Below are 14,360 nucleotides of genomic sequence, written 5' to 3' on the forward strand. Positions count from 1 at the left end.
TAATTATCATGTTCTTAAAAAGGAAAACAGAAATATTTGTTTTGGCCCAGTTCAAAACCAGTCCATTCAAGATATCAGCCAGATGAACACAATGATGGACAAAACAGTTGTAAGATGCTTGTTCAATGAATAATATAATTCATTGACCTCTTACTCTGTAATTTCTAGGTTTGAAAATAGGACACAAATCACATCATATAGTTTTTATTTAATTTATCCACGTAAGAATACTCAACATATTTAGAACCTTATTTAAAGCCGGCTACATGATTTGATCCCTTCTTGTGAGTGGAATAACTCTTGCTACTTAAGGAAACTTTTCTGACCAATATATTACCTGCTGTGGTTATACCAGTAGATGAGACGTTCTTGGTAGGTGTTTATATTTGAATGTGTAACAGTGAAATTACACAAATATTTGACTTTGTATGTGTGCCTCTTTTTATGTGATGGGATATTGGTGGTGTGGAGATAAACACACTATTTATGTAGCCGTGCAGTGAAAGAATTAAATCAGGTTTCCTTTCCCAGTGCTTCATCGTCAAGAGTAAGGATTCCAAAATGTCCCTTTTTATGATCTTATGTTGGATACTGAGGCCCTTTGGGGTATTATTTTCGAGATGCAAAGAAGTGAGGAAAGCATAAGCCATTGAAAGTCAGCAACTCAGTGTCTGTTTTGGCATTGTCATGAACTCCTTCTTTTTTGGGTTACACCTGAATAGCAATCCAGGGCATTCAGTGGCAAATATGTAGCCTTTGCCAGACAGGCACTTCCAGCCACCCCCTCAGGGCAAGACTCAAAGGGATATGAAGTGCAGAATATCCCAGGCCTGCCAGAAAATCTCTTGCCGAGTATAGTAAAGGAGCTTTGCCTTGGGTCCCTGCCTGTGAATCGGTACAAAAGTATAGGCGTCAGCAAGAACTGTTTACGGGGGGATGGGGGCACCGCCATGACCGGTCCTGCATAGTCTGCAGCGTCCCAAACTGTTTTTGGCTGGGGCCGCGGCCGTACTAGTGCAGGCAGCGTAACACTACGGAGGCCGTACTGTTACGCTGCACTGTGAGCCCGCACACCAAGCTGTACCTAAATCCAAAGGAGGGGGGCAAGCAACCCCCTTGGCCCCCCCCGCCGACCAACACCCATGCATTTGTGTTTTAGGAAAATAGACATCTATTATATTCTAATCTAATGCATATCTAACACATTAGCATTAGCATCAAAATAATAAATAATTCAGCAGTGATTACTATTAGAATAAAGAAAATATATATCCCAAACTTTGTTCACGTCATAGTTCTTGTCAATTAGACTAGACTCCCTATTTGCATGACGATTATATGCCATTATGCTGTCTTGATGCCTAGTCATGTAATGCATCCCCCATACCTCCGGTAGACAGACGATGTTTAGTACCTCATTGTTCTGAGCAGATTGTCCTCAGCTTGCGGGCTCTCGCTCCCTTCTCATTATGTGAGGGACAACTTAACGTGCCCTGAAATCCATGACATCTCTGTGGAGCCCGATGGGCCACCTCTTGCTCAGTAGCCTCTGTTGGGCTGGAAAGTGCCAACATTTGGCAAATAATATGCCTTTCCTTGAAAGCATCAGAAGTGTTAGTCATTGGTTCCCAACTTTTTGGTGTCTGTGGACCCCCAGTTTATCATTAAAGGGACCCGGGGACCCCCACTGAATAAATATTGGAATCCGGGGACCCCCCACTGAGTCATTACTGAAAGCTAGGGATGTAATCTGATAATATTATAGAATTTTTTAAGCAGTCGCGGACCCCCTTAGGAGGCTTCACGTACCCCCAGGGGTCCCCGGACCACAGGTTGGGAACCACTGGTATATATTATATTTGAAACTCCGTGAGTGCAGAAAAGCCAAGCTCGTTTCTGCAAGGAAAGTTTTTATGTCCGACCCGTTAGTGACACTGAGCGGTGAAGAAATGGACAGTCCTCCTTCAAATTAAGCAGTTCTGAGTAAAAGGCATATTTCAATTGTCCTCTCAAAAATATGAGCATGGCATTCTGCAGACCCTTTGCAGAAAATCAAAAGCCCAAGTTAAACTGACGTACTCAACTTAAGGCCTAAGTGAACCTAGCGCTAAGTGAGTACACTCATTCATTCAAACACACACACGGAAGTCAACATTAATCATGTTAAGGTCAGTAATGTAGGCTAACAGTATTGAAAACACTTAATTAAGAGTTTGCCCTTGGTGTTTTTATGCATGCAGTGCTCGGCTCTGTGAACTGATGTAGTCATAGTATCTTATAAGTGGCCTTCCAGGAACACCTGGGAGTAGCCTAAAGGCCAGACATCTTTAAATCCAGGGACAGCGAGGTAAATGATTTGCTGGATTTTAGTGTCTGAGCTGGCCCAGGCCTGACAAAAGAACCAAGCACATAAGCCAGACCACTGACCCGTTCTTTTCAGCGCAGATGCACAGTTAGTGACTGAGTAACACTGCAATATCTAATCTTTTCTTCCTCTAAATGGCTGCCTTGGCCATCGGCTCCTGGACATATTGAAGTCTCCTGCTGGAAGCCAGGCATGCACGGTATTGGAGCCTCCACACTTGCCCTCCGCGGTGACCCTCTTAGAGCTCCATCTAGATAAGGACGGCCCTTGTTAGCAAAGTGCAGTTGGAAATAACTTGTCCTCACCATCTCGGAAATTCGAAATGTCATGTTCAAAATTGACCTCAGAAGTGCTTTTAAACACCAATCAGAGCAGTCAGTCTGGGCTAGCTCTTCCCACCAATCACAGGGGAGGGAAGATGCCACGGATATGATTTTAATAAACAGAGGATACCGGCCTTACCTCCTTATGGAACCAGTTTACCTTGTCTCTTTCAGTTAAATATATTGATGAGTCAGTTCTGTGTGTGTCCTTGCCTACCACCTCTCTCCCCACATGTGGCATCAACCTGATGGCCTTGTCATATGTAGGGCATTCCAGATTTATTAGTAGTTCCTCAAATCAGCATTTCCAATCAAAATGCTTTACGTGGTAACTAGCATGGTACATACAAGTATGGCTTGCATAATTCGGAACAAAACTAGACTTTAATTGTATTTTTAAAAGTGAATTTCGAAGTTTTTTTTAACATATGTTAATGTGTTATAACCACAGATAATCATACCTTCACTTTATCCTTTGCTTTTTCCTGGATTTTATTATATTTTGTTCACATACTAAATGCAATCACTTCTTTCTTCCAACCAACCACGAGTAGTTAGCACCCTCTGTACAAGGCTATTGCTTAAGATGTTTTGAGATGTGTAGTGAAAACAGCAACTTAGATTGAAGATAACACATTTTAAACTTCTCTTTAAGTCTCAATTTTCCTTGGGTTTGGTGCTTCTATTTTACATTAAAATACAATCTTTAGTATTGTAATCCTTAAAGTTCACCAACTCTGCCTAGTGGAGGGGTTTCGCGAGCACTGAGCTAATTAAATGTGGTTGGAGATCCCCTCAACAGCTCATTGGTCATCATTGTCTTTCAAGTTTGGTCCGAAAAAGATGGTTTTCAAGATATAGTCCCCAGTACACATGGGCAAAATACAATCATATGACTTTAAAGAGGTGGTTAGGTACATTGTCGCCAAAGAAAGGTAGGCAGGTCACAACCAAATGTACCTCTCCTTGGGCGTCCAAGAATATTGAGGTAGCCCTTTTTGTGCCAATCAGAAGAATCCTACATATCATTTCATTTAATAATTCTGAGAGCAAAGGGAAGGCAGGACTGCCAATGGGAATTGTAGGAGACCAACGCTAAGCACGTGGAAAGGAGTAGGGGACCCAGGGAGAGGGTGAAAGTAACAACTAGCTGATAGTCAGTCCAGACTACTTCCAGCACTGGGAGTCATACTATAAATACAAGGAAGACATTCACCACCCGGCTCTTTCGGCAGGTGCTTATGCTCCTTGTGGGATTGAAAGTGACCAAAAAGTGTCTTTGGGACCCAGTGATGTGGATTGATAACATTTATGAAGGTATTGGTTAATTTTTGCTCCAATTTTGTTTTGCCAGTGAAATTCTAAACGTCATTGCGTGCCACTCAGAATATTACTTCTCCCAGTTGAGTAGCAGCCTCTGACGTTCCCACATTTGGCACTGTTTCAATCCCGCCTTCGTTGGCACCAGCATCTATTGCTTTCGCGCGCCCTGTTCCATTTTCTGATTGCTTTTTGTCACAGAACAAATGGAAGCTAGTCATTGTTTTTCAGCAGGTCCATGAGCTGCTGGTACATCTGGCTCACACCTGCTCAGCCTGCAGTAAAAGCCTTGGTGATGGTATGCTGCCTGAATTGACTGCAAATCAGGGATGCAAAAACTCTGGTGGAGGATTGATGCGTAGGCCCTGCAAGGTCACAGCTCCAGTGATAATGCGCCAACGGACCCTTCTGATTTCCTGTTCTTGCCAAGACTACCGCCAGGACTGGCTCCATGTGCCACAGATAGGGATAATTCACAATTTAGTAGTGGTAATTAAATTGTGCTAGGAGTGGTGACAGCAGTCAATAAGGGTCGAGGAGAAGGGTTATATCATCAGTTGTGCACCTTCCCAGGTACAATTAGACAAGTGGTGACTGTTTCAACTGTTATCACCTGCATCCTTCTGCATGTTGCTGTGGCAGGAGAGGCATTGGCCTACTAGGAAATAGGATAGGGAAATATTTGCAATCACACATAGTTCTGCCATGTTGTCACACAGTATTGGGGTAGTTCATACTGGCACCCCGGGTATAGATTTTCTCACATCGTGAACTGGAAACTCTGACCCAGAGGAGGTTTCTTCTAGTGTAGGCCAGTGCATGTTTCGCATCTTCCCTGGGACATGACTTTGCATCAGCTGTTGGGGAGGGAAAGGGTGTTACACAACTGCTTAGGCAGCTCCACGGACCCTTCCACCTCCCAGGCGCTTTCAACCCCAAAGGAAGGCTCCTCCTCCTCCTGACACAGTGGATCACACAAAGGATATTATTCCAAGGTTGGTAGACCCATACGTGGTTCATTTCATGCCCCGTTAAATGTATATTATCTAGTTGCAACTCTTGCTATGATACATGGAGTTATAACAACCAACTCATCTCAGAAGTCTGCGATGGAGTGAGTAGGCTGCATTTGTCCGTGATACGTGGACTGGTGAATGAGATGCTTCTAGTGTAGAACCGCAGTAAGCATCTCAAGGCTGAAACCGATGGCCCCGCTCTTCTACCATGTTTATTGTGGTGTCTCACAAGAGGCCATCATTAGCAGAGATGGTCATTTACCATTGTCCATTGTCTAAATTCCACCGTTTGACCTTTTCTTTATAGCAGCATCATTACCTCATCTTTACTATCCCCCCAACTGAAATACATCTACTCAAATTAAGTAAGGGTACAGAATAAGTTTAGGTTAGCCATAACAAATGTGGTTACATTCAAGTAAGATTAAGGATTAGGTATAACTTTACTCTCAAATGAACTGGATGAGGTAAAGGAGATAAAGAGGTAATGCTGTCATTGAAATAGTTTTCTAAATGTAATATGTATGCTGACGGGGTAATGGCAAACAGGGACGATATTATGCAGTAACGTCAATGACAGAAAAAAAGCATAGACATAGATCAACAGAGGCTGTTAGTTTTTAGGGTCGAGCCTGCGTTGCATGCGCTCGCGCATGCATATCGCAGCGAGATGCTTTTGTATTTAGAAAAGGGCTCGGAGCCCTGTCAACTTCACGTCAGTGTTTTTTATTGGTTCGTGGGCTTGCCTAATAAAATCTGCTTGCTTTCATTAGTCGAAGGCACGCATACGTCATGCCTTTTCCGGTGGCTAGCCCTCCTTGAGCGCAGCAACCAAGTACAGAAAACATGCGAGGCTCGCTGTTTTCCATCGGGCTCGTGGACTTCTTTTTCTCTAATTTATGAGCGCGATCTAACATGAGCAAACGCGAGACCCGTTGCATTGTAAATGCTTGTTTTCTAATGTATCCACAATGTTTCCTGAAGCATCTGAGCCCCTGTTGATGTGCTGCATCATAAGCCAGTCAGGAGCTATCTCCAGTCTACCTTGAACTGCACAGGTGCATGGTACAGAGGGCAGCAGACCTGCAGTGATGTCTTCCAAAATGTGCCATTATGTTTTTGGTTAGATTCTGCATTTATCATAAAATCACACATACTGTAAGATTTGTAATCACACATGTAGCCACATTAAGGGGTATCTCACAGAATGGCTCTGACTTCATCCAGAAAGGCAGTTATACGAAATAACCTTCCAAAGTTCTCCAGCAACCCTCTAGCAAGTTGAAATTCCTCCACTCTCCCTTTCCTTTGAGCTTCTGAATGTTTGTAAGACAGAGAAAGTACAGATCACTTGCCATGTGTTCTAATGGGCTTACTTGCTGGCGCCAATGTGTGGTTCTGTGAGAATAGGCTGAATCAGACGATTGTGCAACTTTGCGCTAGCAGTGACATGCTCTACGCATGCACAAAATGCAATGAAGAGACTCTGCTCATCGAGCATTTGTCCAGATGTACACATGAGCTACCTCAGGCTGCGGGGCCCATTGACCATTTCCAGGCGCTGCTTCTGGTCTGTGCACTGACCATCAGGGACCTTTCTGGCCACCACCACAAATAATTGTACTACTGAATATAGACCACCTCCCACCACAAACTCTCCACCAGAATATCGCTGTACAAGAATACTGAGGACAGAATATTAAAACGCAAGTGCATATAGGGGAGTATAGATTTTCTATTCTTAACTCCACATCTATATAGCGTTATTTTAATACATATGTACTGCAAAGGAACGTATATGTTGAGATGGGATACAAAATCTAGACTTAACTACCTTTCAATATCTTTTTTTCAATATTCTTTTTCTTCAATATTGTGTCCAATCGATTTTTTGGGGTCTATATTCAGGGTGCACACCTCCACAAATATGTGATCCACATATTCCAAACACAGTGATAGAACTCTAACGCCAGGACTAAATAGAAACGTCAATAGACAAAGTGGGAGAGCCCCTGCACATTATAATGAAGTGACCCTGGCAACATTATTTAGAGGTTGGTTGATGCGTGACATCTTCCACAAATTGGCAGATGCTCCATCCCCTCTATTTAGAACGTATACATCCCTATGCACTCTAAATGGGCGGGCATGACATGAACTATTTTTGGCAAAAGTCCTGCATCCACGAATCTCTAAATACATTGTTGCACCCTCTAAACAGAGCAGACTGGACTTCCTCGTAGGCTCAGAACAGAAAGTGGAAAGATTCAAAGGGCACTGGACATGGGAAAATGAGGGCAGGCAGTCTTTTCTTTGTATCCATTAATAGAGCACAAGATGAAAAGAAGGAAGTGAGGTCACAGACATGCATTGCAGAGGAGGTTAAAGAACAATTGAAGTAGTTTCCGAATGGGTAAAGGGGGGGAAGCAACATTGGCATTAACAATCTGCCCTTGGGTGTGTGAAGAAAGTAGTATAAGTGAAACAGTACAAGTGAGAATTAAGCACGGGGAACGGAAGAGGAAACTGAACGCAAACAGTTTGCCCATGAACATGTGCAAAAAAAAGAAATGATCTGGGAGAGGGGAAGGTGTGACAGTCGCTGTTGGGTGAACTACAAGGGAATAGAACAGAGAATGAGTGGACTGTCCGGAGACACAATCTCCTGCTGAAACAAACATTGGCAAATAAATTGGCACAGCCGAAAGATTTCGTTTGTGACCTATTTGGATACGGCATTGTGGTTTTCCTGACACCGTGCTGCATCGTCAATTTTTCTTTATAAGTTTAAAAAAAGTGCCTTAATGTTGCCGCTGCTATCAGCCGTGTCATTCCAGTGGGAAGTGCATGCGTAGTGATGCATGCAAGCGCATGCATCACAACGTGTTCATGCTCTAGCGGAGTGACGTGCCTGCCATCTGCTACAATTTTTTTATTTACCTATTTAAGATGGTGGATGACCCATGGAGTGTAAATAGAAAGTAAATATTTCTTTAGGTCAAACATGCAAAATAATAAAAAGAACTCTGTGGTCTGTAAGGGTAAGAGAGGAGCAAATAGGCTGTAGAGGATGGGAATGAGAAGATAACGGCATCCCAGGAGGGAGAGTTACAGAAGGGATCAGGGGAGAAGCGCTCATAGAGGGACGAGTACAGAGCGTGGCCGAAGAGAAGCGTGAGGAGCATGGGGGACAGGGAAAAGAGTCAGAAGTACACAAAAGAGACAACAACACCGGCCACGGGAGAGAAAAACATCAAGAAGCACAAGGGCTAGTGAGGAGTATATGAGAGAGCATGGGGTGGTGGGTTTTGGGGGGAGTCCATGGAGGAGAGGAGGAGAGAGCTGGAAAGTATATACACTCTAATAGGATACTTGACCAAAAAGAAATGTTCCCTAAAAGTGAGCTGAGGAAGGATAGAAGTAAACCAGTCAGAAAATGGCAAAGGGTCTCTTGTGAAGGGGAGGGACAAACACAAGTTAGACAACATGCTGGGGCAAGGAAAGCTGTTGAATAAGAAGGAAGCAGATATGACTGACATCAAAGCCAATCAATGGTAAGCGATGGCCCATCTGTAAGCCCCTGTAGGTCCTTGGTAAGCCCACAATAAGTCTTTTGCAACCTGGTAGTGTTGACCTAAGAAGGAAAACTGAAATATTCTCTAGGAAGTTGGACTGTCAATAATAATGTAATCAGGTTATATGCCTCCGAGATAAAGGAGTCACAATTAAGTATCTCAGCCAATTGACAAATTTGGCTGAATTTGACTTGATGTGTTTGTTGGTGGCTTTTCTGTATTTTAACTGGGCATGTTGTGATATATCTGATTATTGATTGATGTTGTCCGCATGGTTCCTGATTATCATGTTTGCTCCTCTTTGACCAGATTTGGCAGTAAGGAAGAGTACATGTCCTTTATGAATCAGTTCCTGGAGCATGAATGGACCAACATGCAGCGCTTTCTGCTGGAGATTTCCAATCCCGAAACCATCTCCAACACTGCAGGGTTTGAGGGTTACATTGACCTTGGCCGCGAGTTGTCGACCCTGCACTCCTTACTCTCAGAGGTGATATCGCAGCTGGACCAGGTACGGTTTACGTCATATTGGAGGTCTTAAGTCCACCTGTACGAAAGTTGCTTCAGACCTTGAACCCATCAGTGCCAGTTGATTGGAGATGTGCGTGTACAATGAAAGCATAATTCACTCTGGTCTAAGTGGGGATCCTGTGAAAGTATCCTTTATTGGGGGAAGGGGAATCTATGCTTGCGCAAACAGCTACTGCGTTGTTGCATCAATAACCGTGACATAATTAATGAGTGTGCAATTGCAGGCTATTGTGTTCTGGCTCTAAAGAAAATACCTTCAGAGTTTTAATTACAAATTAATGAATAGCGAACTCTCTGCCGACAAAGCATCTGCAAACAAATTGTGTCAGGAACACAATATCAGCCGCAAACACCCTTTGTAGAAGTCATTGATTCCCTTGAATATGTTGTTCTAAAAGATTAAGTATCCTGCAGCAATTGCACTGGTGGGCTTAACCAGACTCATTTCAAAGGTTGTGGATGACGCGATACTCAAGAATGGCATCTATGCCTGTTTCTTGAGACTGTGATTCTGTACCTCTCCCTCAGGGAGAACCAGGTCCACAAAACATGTTTTTCAGCCTAAGCATGTGAAGTCACTGCATAAGGAGAAAAAGATGCGTTTTGCATATGTTCAAATTCACAAAGCGACATTGGACTGGTGCAAATTTTAGTGCATGTGTTCAATTTACAACAGCACAGAGAGGACATGGATAAATGTGCACAGAGGCATGGCGACGAGTGTGATGGGCAGAGAGATGCATGCCTGAAAAGCATAAAGGTATAGACCCCTACCATCTCCGCCCTTAGGTCCACCCTGACGTAGGCGAATACAACAATCCCACAGAACAGAGGGACACCATTTTCTCCAATAAGAGGATTAGGGTGCGTCATATATGGGTTCTAATTGGCTGATGCGAGTTGGTGAAGTTGGAGACATTAAAATGTAGAAAAGGAGTTTAACTTTCGTATGGTGTTGCTTGTTTAATGACATTTTTTATATCGCCCAGATAACTAAGCACTTTCTTTGAATGACCTGGAACAAATAATACTTGCTGATACGTTGATGATCCTTACTTTGAAAAATGTTTAATGTAGCGTTTACAATTTTAAAAAGATGCATTAATTGGGATAGTTCTCCAGAATAATTAACTCGGAACCCAGATTGGACATCTTTACGGAGATTGTTGGCAGAACTCTGACAAAAGTGATGAATACGAGGGAGCTTATTTACAAGCCCCTTCCGCCGGTGGTGCGTCACTTTTTATATGAGAAAAAGTGACGCACTGGCGAGCAAGGGACTTGTAAATAAGCCCCTTAGGTGTTTACATGTGCTAGAGATATAAGGTATTTGGGGCCTGCTCCATAATTAGAAGGGGGAGAAGACGCATTGTTTGTCCTTGTTTTTGCTACAGCAAGATGATGGCGGAATAGAAACATTGGGACCAGTGTCCGAATAGACGGGAATGATCCTAGAGAGATAAAGGAGGACAGAGGTAAGGTGCGTAATGCAAAGAGACCTTAAAGGAGCAGGGGAGTCACAGGAAGGGGCAAAAGGAAAGGAATGAAAGAATTTAGTTCTGTGGAAGAAGTGTGGGGGAAAGAGGCAGATTGTGAGGTCAAGGTTGGTAGGAGAAAACAAGGTTGTTCATGGGCTGTCAGGAGGTTTGTACGCAGAGCTGGATGTGGGATTTTAGAAAAGGTGCAGAAAGGACTGTCTGATGCAAGGGTGTGGTAAAGTATAGATACTTGTGGATTAGAAAGGAGGGAGGCTGTGTTGCGTAGGATTGTAGGGAAGTCACCAGGTTCTGATGGTCTCACAAATGGAATGTCTTGCAGGTTTACACTTTTCCACATGCTCTTAAGTTCTAGTTCACTAGCACGTGTGGATGTGTCTTCCCATGAGTGTCTTATGGGAGAGGCAAGCAGGCCTGATCCAGGGCTAGGGGCCGGTGAACATTGGGAGTAAAGTACGCCAAATAGTGATTTAAAGATGTGAAAATGATGTATACTGAAGATGTGAAACTTGGTCAGAAAGGACTTGGCTCCAGGCATGCAGGAACCGTGTTTAGAGAGTGCTTATATCATAGAATAGGGATTTCGGGACTGAAGGAGGACCGTCAGTGGTCATGAGCATCATGAATTCATTTTGAAATTCATCTTGATGTAAGATGGTTATGGACTTTCGAAAAGCAGTATTTATAAAAAAGTCAGGAAAAAGAGGAGGATCTGGGGAATTAGAGCACAAGCTAATATCGCAATCCAATTACATTCTGTAGAGCGGCCCTAAACAATTGGTTTCCTCTCTACCAGCCTGTCAGCTAGGGCACTGGACCATCTAGACTTGCTGTTGTGATGTTGGTACGGTGTACACTTTGGCAAGCTGTACCCCTGCCCAAAGGCTTAGTTGCAGATACCCTTTTCACGTGTCACTGGAATCCACCGTGCCCCTCATGACAAGACTTATTATTTGCATGCAACTGTATAACAAGTCCTAAGTAAGGTCTCGCAGTAACCGGTCTGTCTTCACAGGGCACTGTGGCTAAACTCGGGCCCCTGCCTCGCATCCTACGGGACGTAAGCACGGCCCTCACCAACCCAAGCAGCGTCCAGGTCTCCATCACATCGGATCACTCCTCGGCGTCGACGCCCAGCGCCGGCACCACGATCTCCGCCGGGCTGCAGAAGATGGCGATAGACAACGAGTTATCTGGGTAAGAGAAATGGAAAGGCAATCTCCGCCACTATAATTTGAGCAGAAAGTCAAAGCGGGCTGTCTTCCCACAACAAGATTTCCAATTTGCCCTCCATGGGCAATATTCCTGGACGCATTACAGCAAGGGACACAGCTCCCTCAAGGCACCAGTGGTGATGCAGTTATAGGAAGCCGTGTCATCATTACAGGGTTAACAGCCTCATCTCATCCCACACGAAAATCCTCCTTTTTTAAAATGTGCTTCTGATAAAATGTAATTAAGCTGATCAAAAGAATGACACAGCAGATCTGCGACAACGCGGACTAGACTTTATTTAACAATTCAATTAGCATGGAAGAAACCAGCGAAGCAGTTGACCTGTCTCGGTAATCATTGCTTTTATCTCTAATGCTAACCAGCATGTGGTACAACTGTTAAAAAAAAATATATCTGTTTACATTTTGCGTAGGCTGGGAGAACAAAACGCTCGAGACCTCGAGCATCCCTGTAAACACGCCGGCTTCGCAGAGCCCTCATCCTGCGGAGCCATTTTGGAGCTCATTTTTCACCCAATCAGAATGAGCGTGGCATATTTTAAGCAAAGCAAGGGACTTCGTTGGCTAACCTGGAAGCGTGCCTCGGCTGTGTTTAGACAACAGTCCTAGATTAAATTAGTAGATAATTACAGCCTGCTGGTAATCCAGCCAAACACAGTTGTTTCTGAGGTTGTCGTTACTGTTTGTTTTGTACACTGCGCGTTCAGAATTTGCATCCTCATTTGCATAATGCAGCACAGTAACAGATAGTTGCTTCTTGTGCGTTTGGTGAAAGACGCTTATTAAAGAGGAAATGTGTGGCAATGGGACAGCTTCTTTTTTTACGTGCCGCATTACCTCATTCTCACTTTATTCTAAAACAGCAGCGTCAACATATTTTTAACAGCTGGGGTTTGGCTTCAGGCATAGGCTGTCACATGTTTTCATTTTTTCTACATTAATGCTCTGTTCCAGGGGTGTCCAGTTTAGGATACATCTTAATGGAACTTCGTAACGTAGTGACTGTCATGAAAATAAATAGGCCATCTAGACTGCGGCAGGTAGGATTGCCCCTTTAAGGCAATCAGTCAGTGCCAGAAGGGCTGTTGTGATACTGCAGGTCAGTATGTGGGATGGTTCTTTGGCTGTTTACAGTCCTGTGTTTATGGTCTTATGAGCCGGTTTTGCTATTGATTTCCCGGATATTAAAACAAAACCTGCCTTCATCAATCTCAAATCCTTGGAGCTTTCCATAACTTGCAAAACTCTTGTGCAGCTTGTCCTTACAAGTTTAAAACTGTCCCAATTTGCAAACATGGGTCACTTTTAAGCTAACCACTTCCCTAATGGGGGCCACATTTATTTTGGCACCCGGGCATCATTTCTGCCCCAGTCCGACCATGCACAGCACTCGTTCCCCTATGGTGGGTATCCCTTCTGTATAAGTACCGGTGCCAACAGGCTGCATAACCTTAGCAGGTCTACTCCAGGCAGTCCTGACTTTGCATGCTGGTACATATAGACTCCTTCTATGAAGGAAAACCTAAAACTACAAGTCACATCATTCAATACGCTGTTGGTGATAAATCCAGGACAAGACTGGATGAGCCCTGGATGAATAGTAGTTACATGTTGTCGGCTTACAAAAATGGTAATGGTACTTTTGAAAAATACTGTAAAAATAAACCCTATATTTATTTTCTTTAAATTATTGAAATACTTTTGAAAGGTTATTGTGTTGCTGTCTCTCTCCCAGGAGAATGGCAGCATGCACAACCTGTTTAACATAAGAACCTTGCCCTTCCCCTGGCAAAATTAATGCAAAGTGTGAACAACAAATATCTTTAATTCTTCTATGCCAGACGTGAGCAATTAATCAAATGCCAGGCAGAAGTCTCAAGTTCTGGGATTCCATGTGTGAGTAACTCATCCATACCCATAGTGGTCACCCATTTATTCCATTACTAACTCAGGACTGCAAGATCCACAATATCAGTGTACATGAGTATTAGTATGACTAACCTTTTCAGAGAGCAACAAAGTGGTGTACCTAAATGGGGGCTTTTGAGAGGTGATGCACGGTTTTGTGCATTCTGTGGGGTTTTACTTGTTTGACTTGCACAATTTCATTATATTTCACAGTCGTATGCATAGGGAGATTAGGGGCCAGATTTACATTTCGGTGGGCGGGTTACTCGTCACAACGGTGACTGATATACTGTCCACCGAAATGTAAATCTCATTATTTCCTATGGGATTTATATTTCACTGGACGGGATACCCATCACCATTGTGATGAAGTAAGCCGTCTGTCTAAACCTAATTCAAGCCCTAAGTGATTTTAGCAGCTAAGCCAGGAGACTCCATCATTCATGCCCTGGGAAATTAGTACATCCTAAATGTGTGGAACATATTTGCATATATTCACATAATGCTCGATTCATGAAACAAAGCTGGAATGAGGCGCTTTAGCATGTAATCGGGAACTCTGAACATCATGAATTTTTCCTGTACTTTTGA

At 43.5% G+C, this 14,360-nt stretch overlaps 1 protein-coding gene across 16 annotated transcripts in view; it reads left to right on the forward strand.

Moving 5' to 3' along the window:
- DAB2IP (DAB2 interacting protein) overlaps positions 1-14,360 on the forward strand; it is a 1,276,993-nt gene that overhangs the window by 1,177,714 nt on the left and 84,919 nt on the right. For all 16 annotated transcript variants that reach the window (XM_069241673.1, XM_069241675.1, XM_069241667.1 and 13 more), the window contains 2 exons: positions 8,909-9,110; positions 11,642-11,823. In XM_069241673.1, coding sequence (XP_069097774.1) covers positions 8,909-9,110; positions 11,642-11,823 — 384 coding nt within the window. The remainder of the gene's footprint in view (positions 1-8,908; positions 9,111-11,641; positions 11,824-14,360) is intronic.

Source organism: Pleurodeles waltl, chromosome 6, assembly GCF_031143425.1.
Source record: "Pleurodeles waltl isolate 20211129_DDA chromosome 6, aPleWal1.hap1.20221129, whole genome shotgun sequence".
NCBI classification, from domain to species: Eukaryota; Metazoa; Chordata; class Amphibia; order Caudata; family Salamandridae; genus Pleurodeles; species Pleurodeles waltl.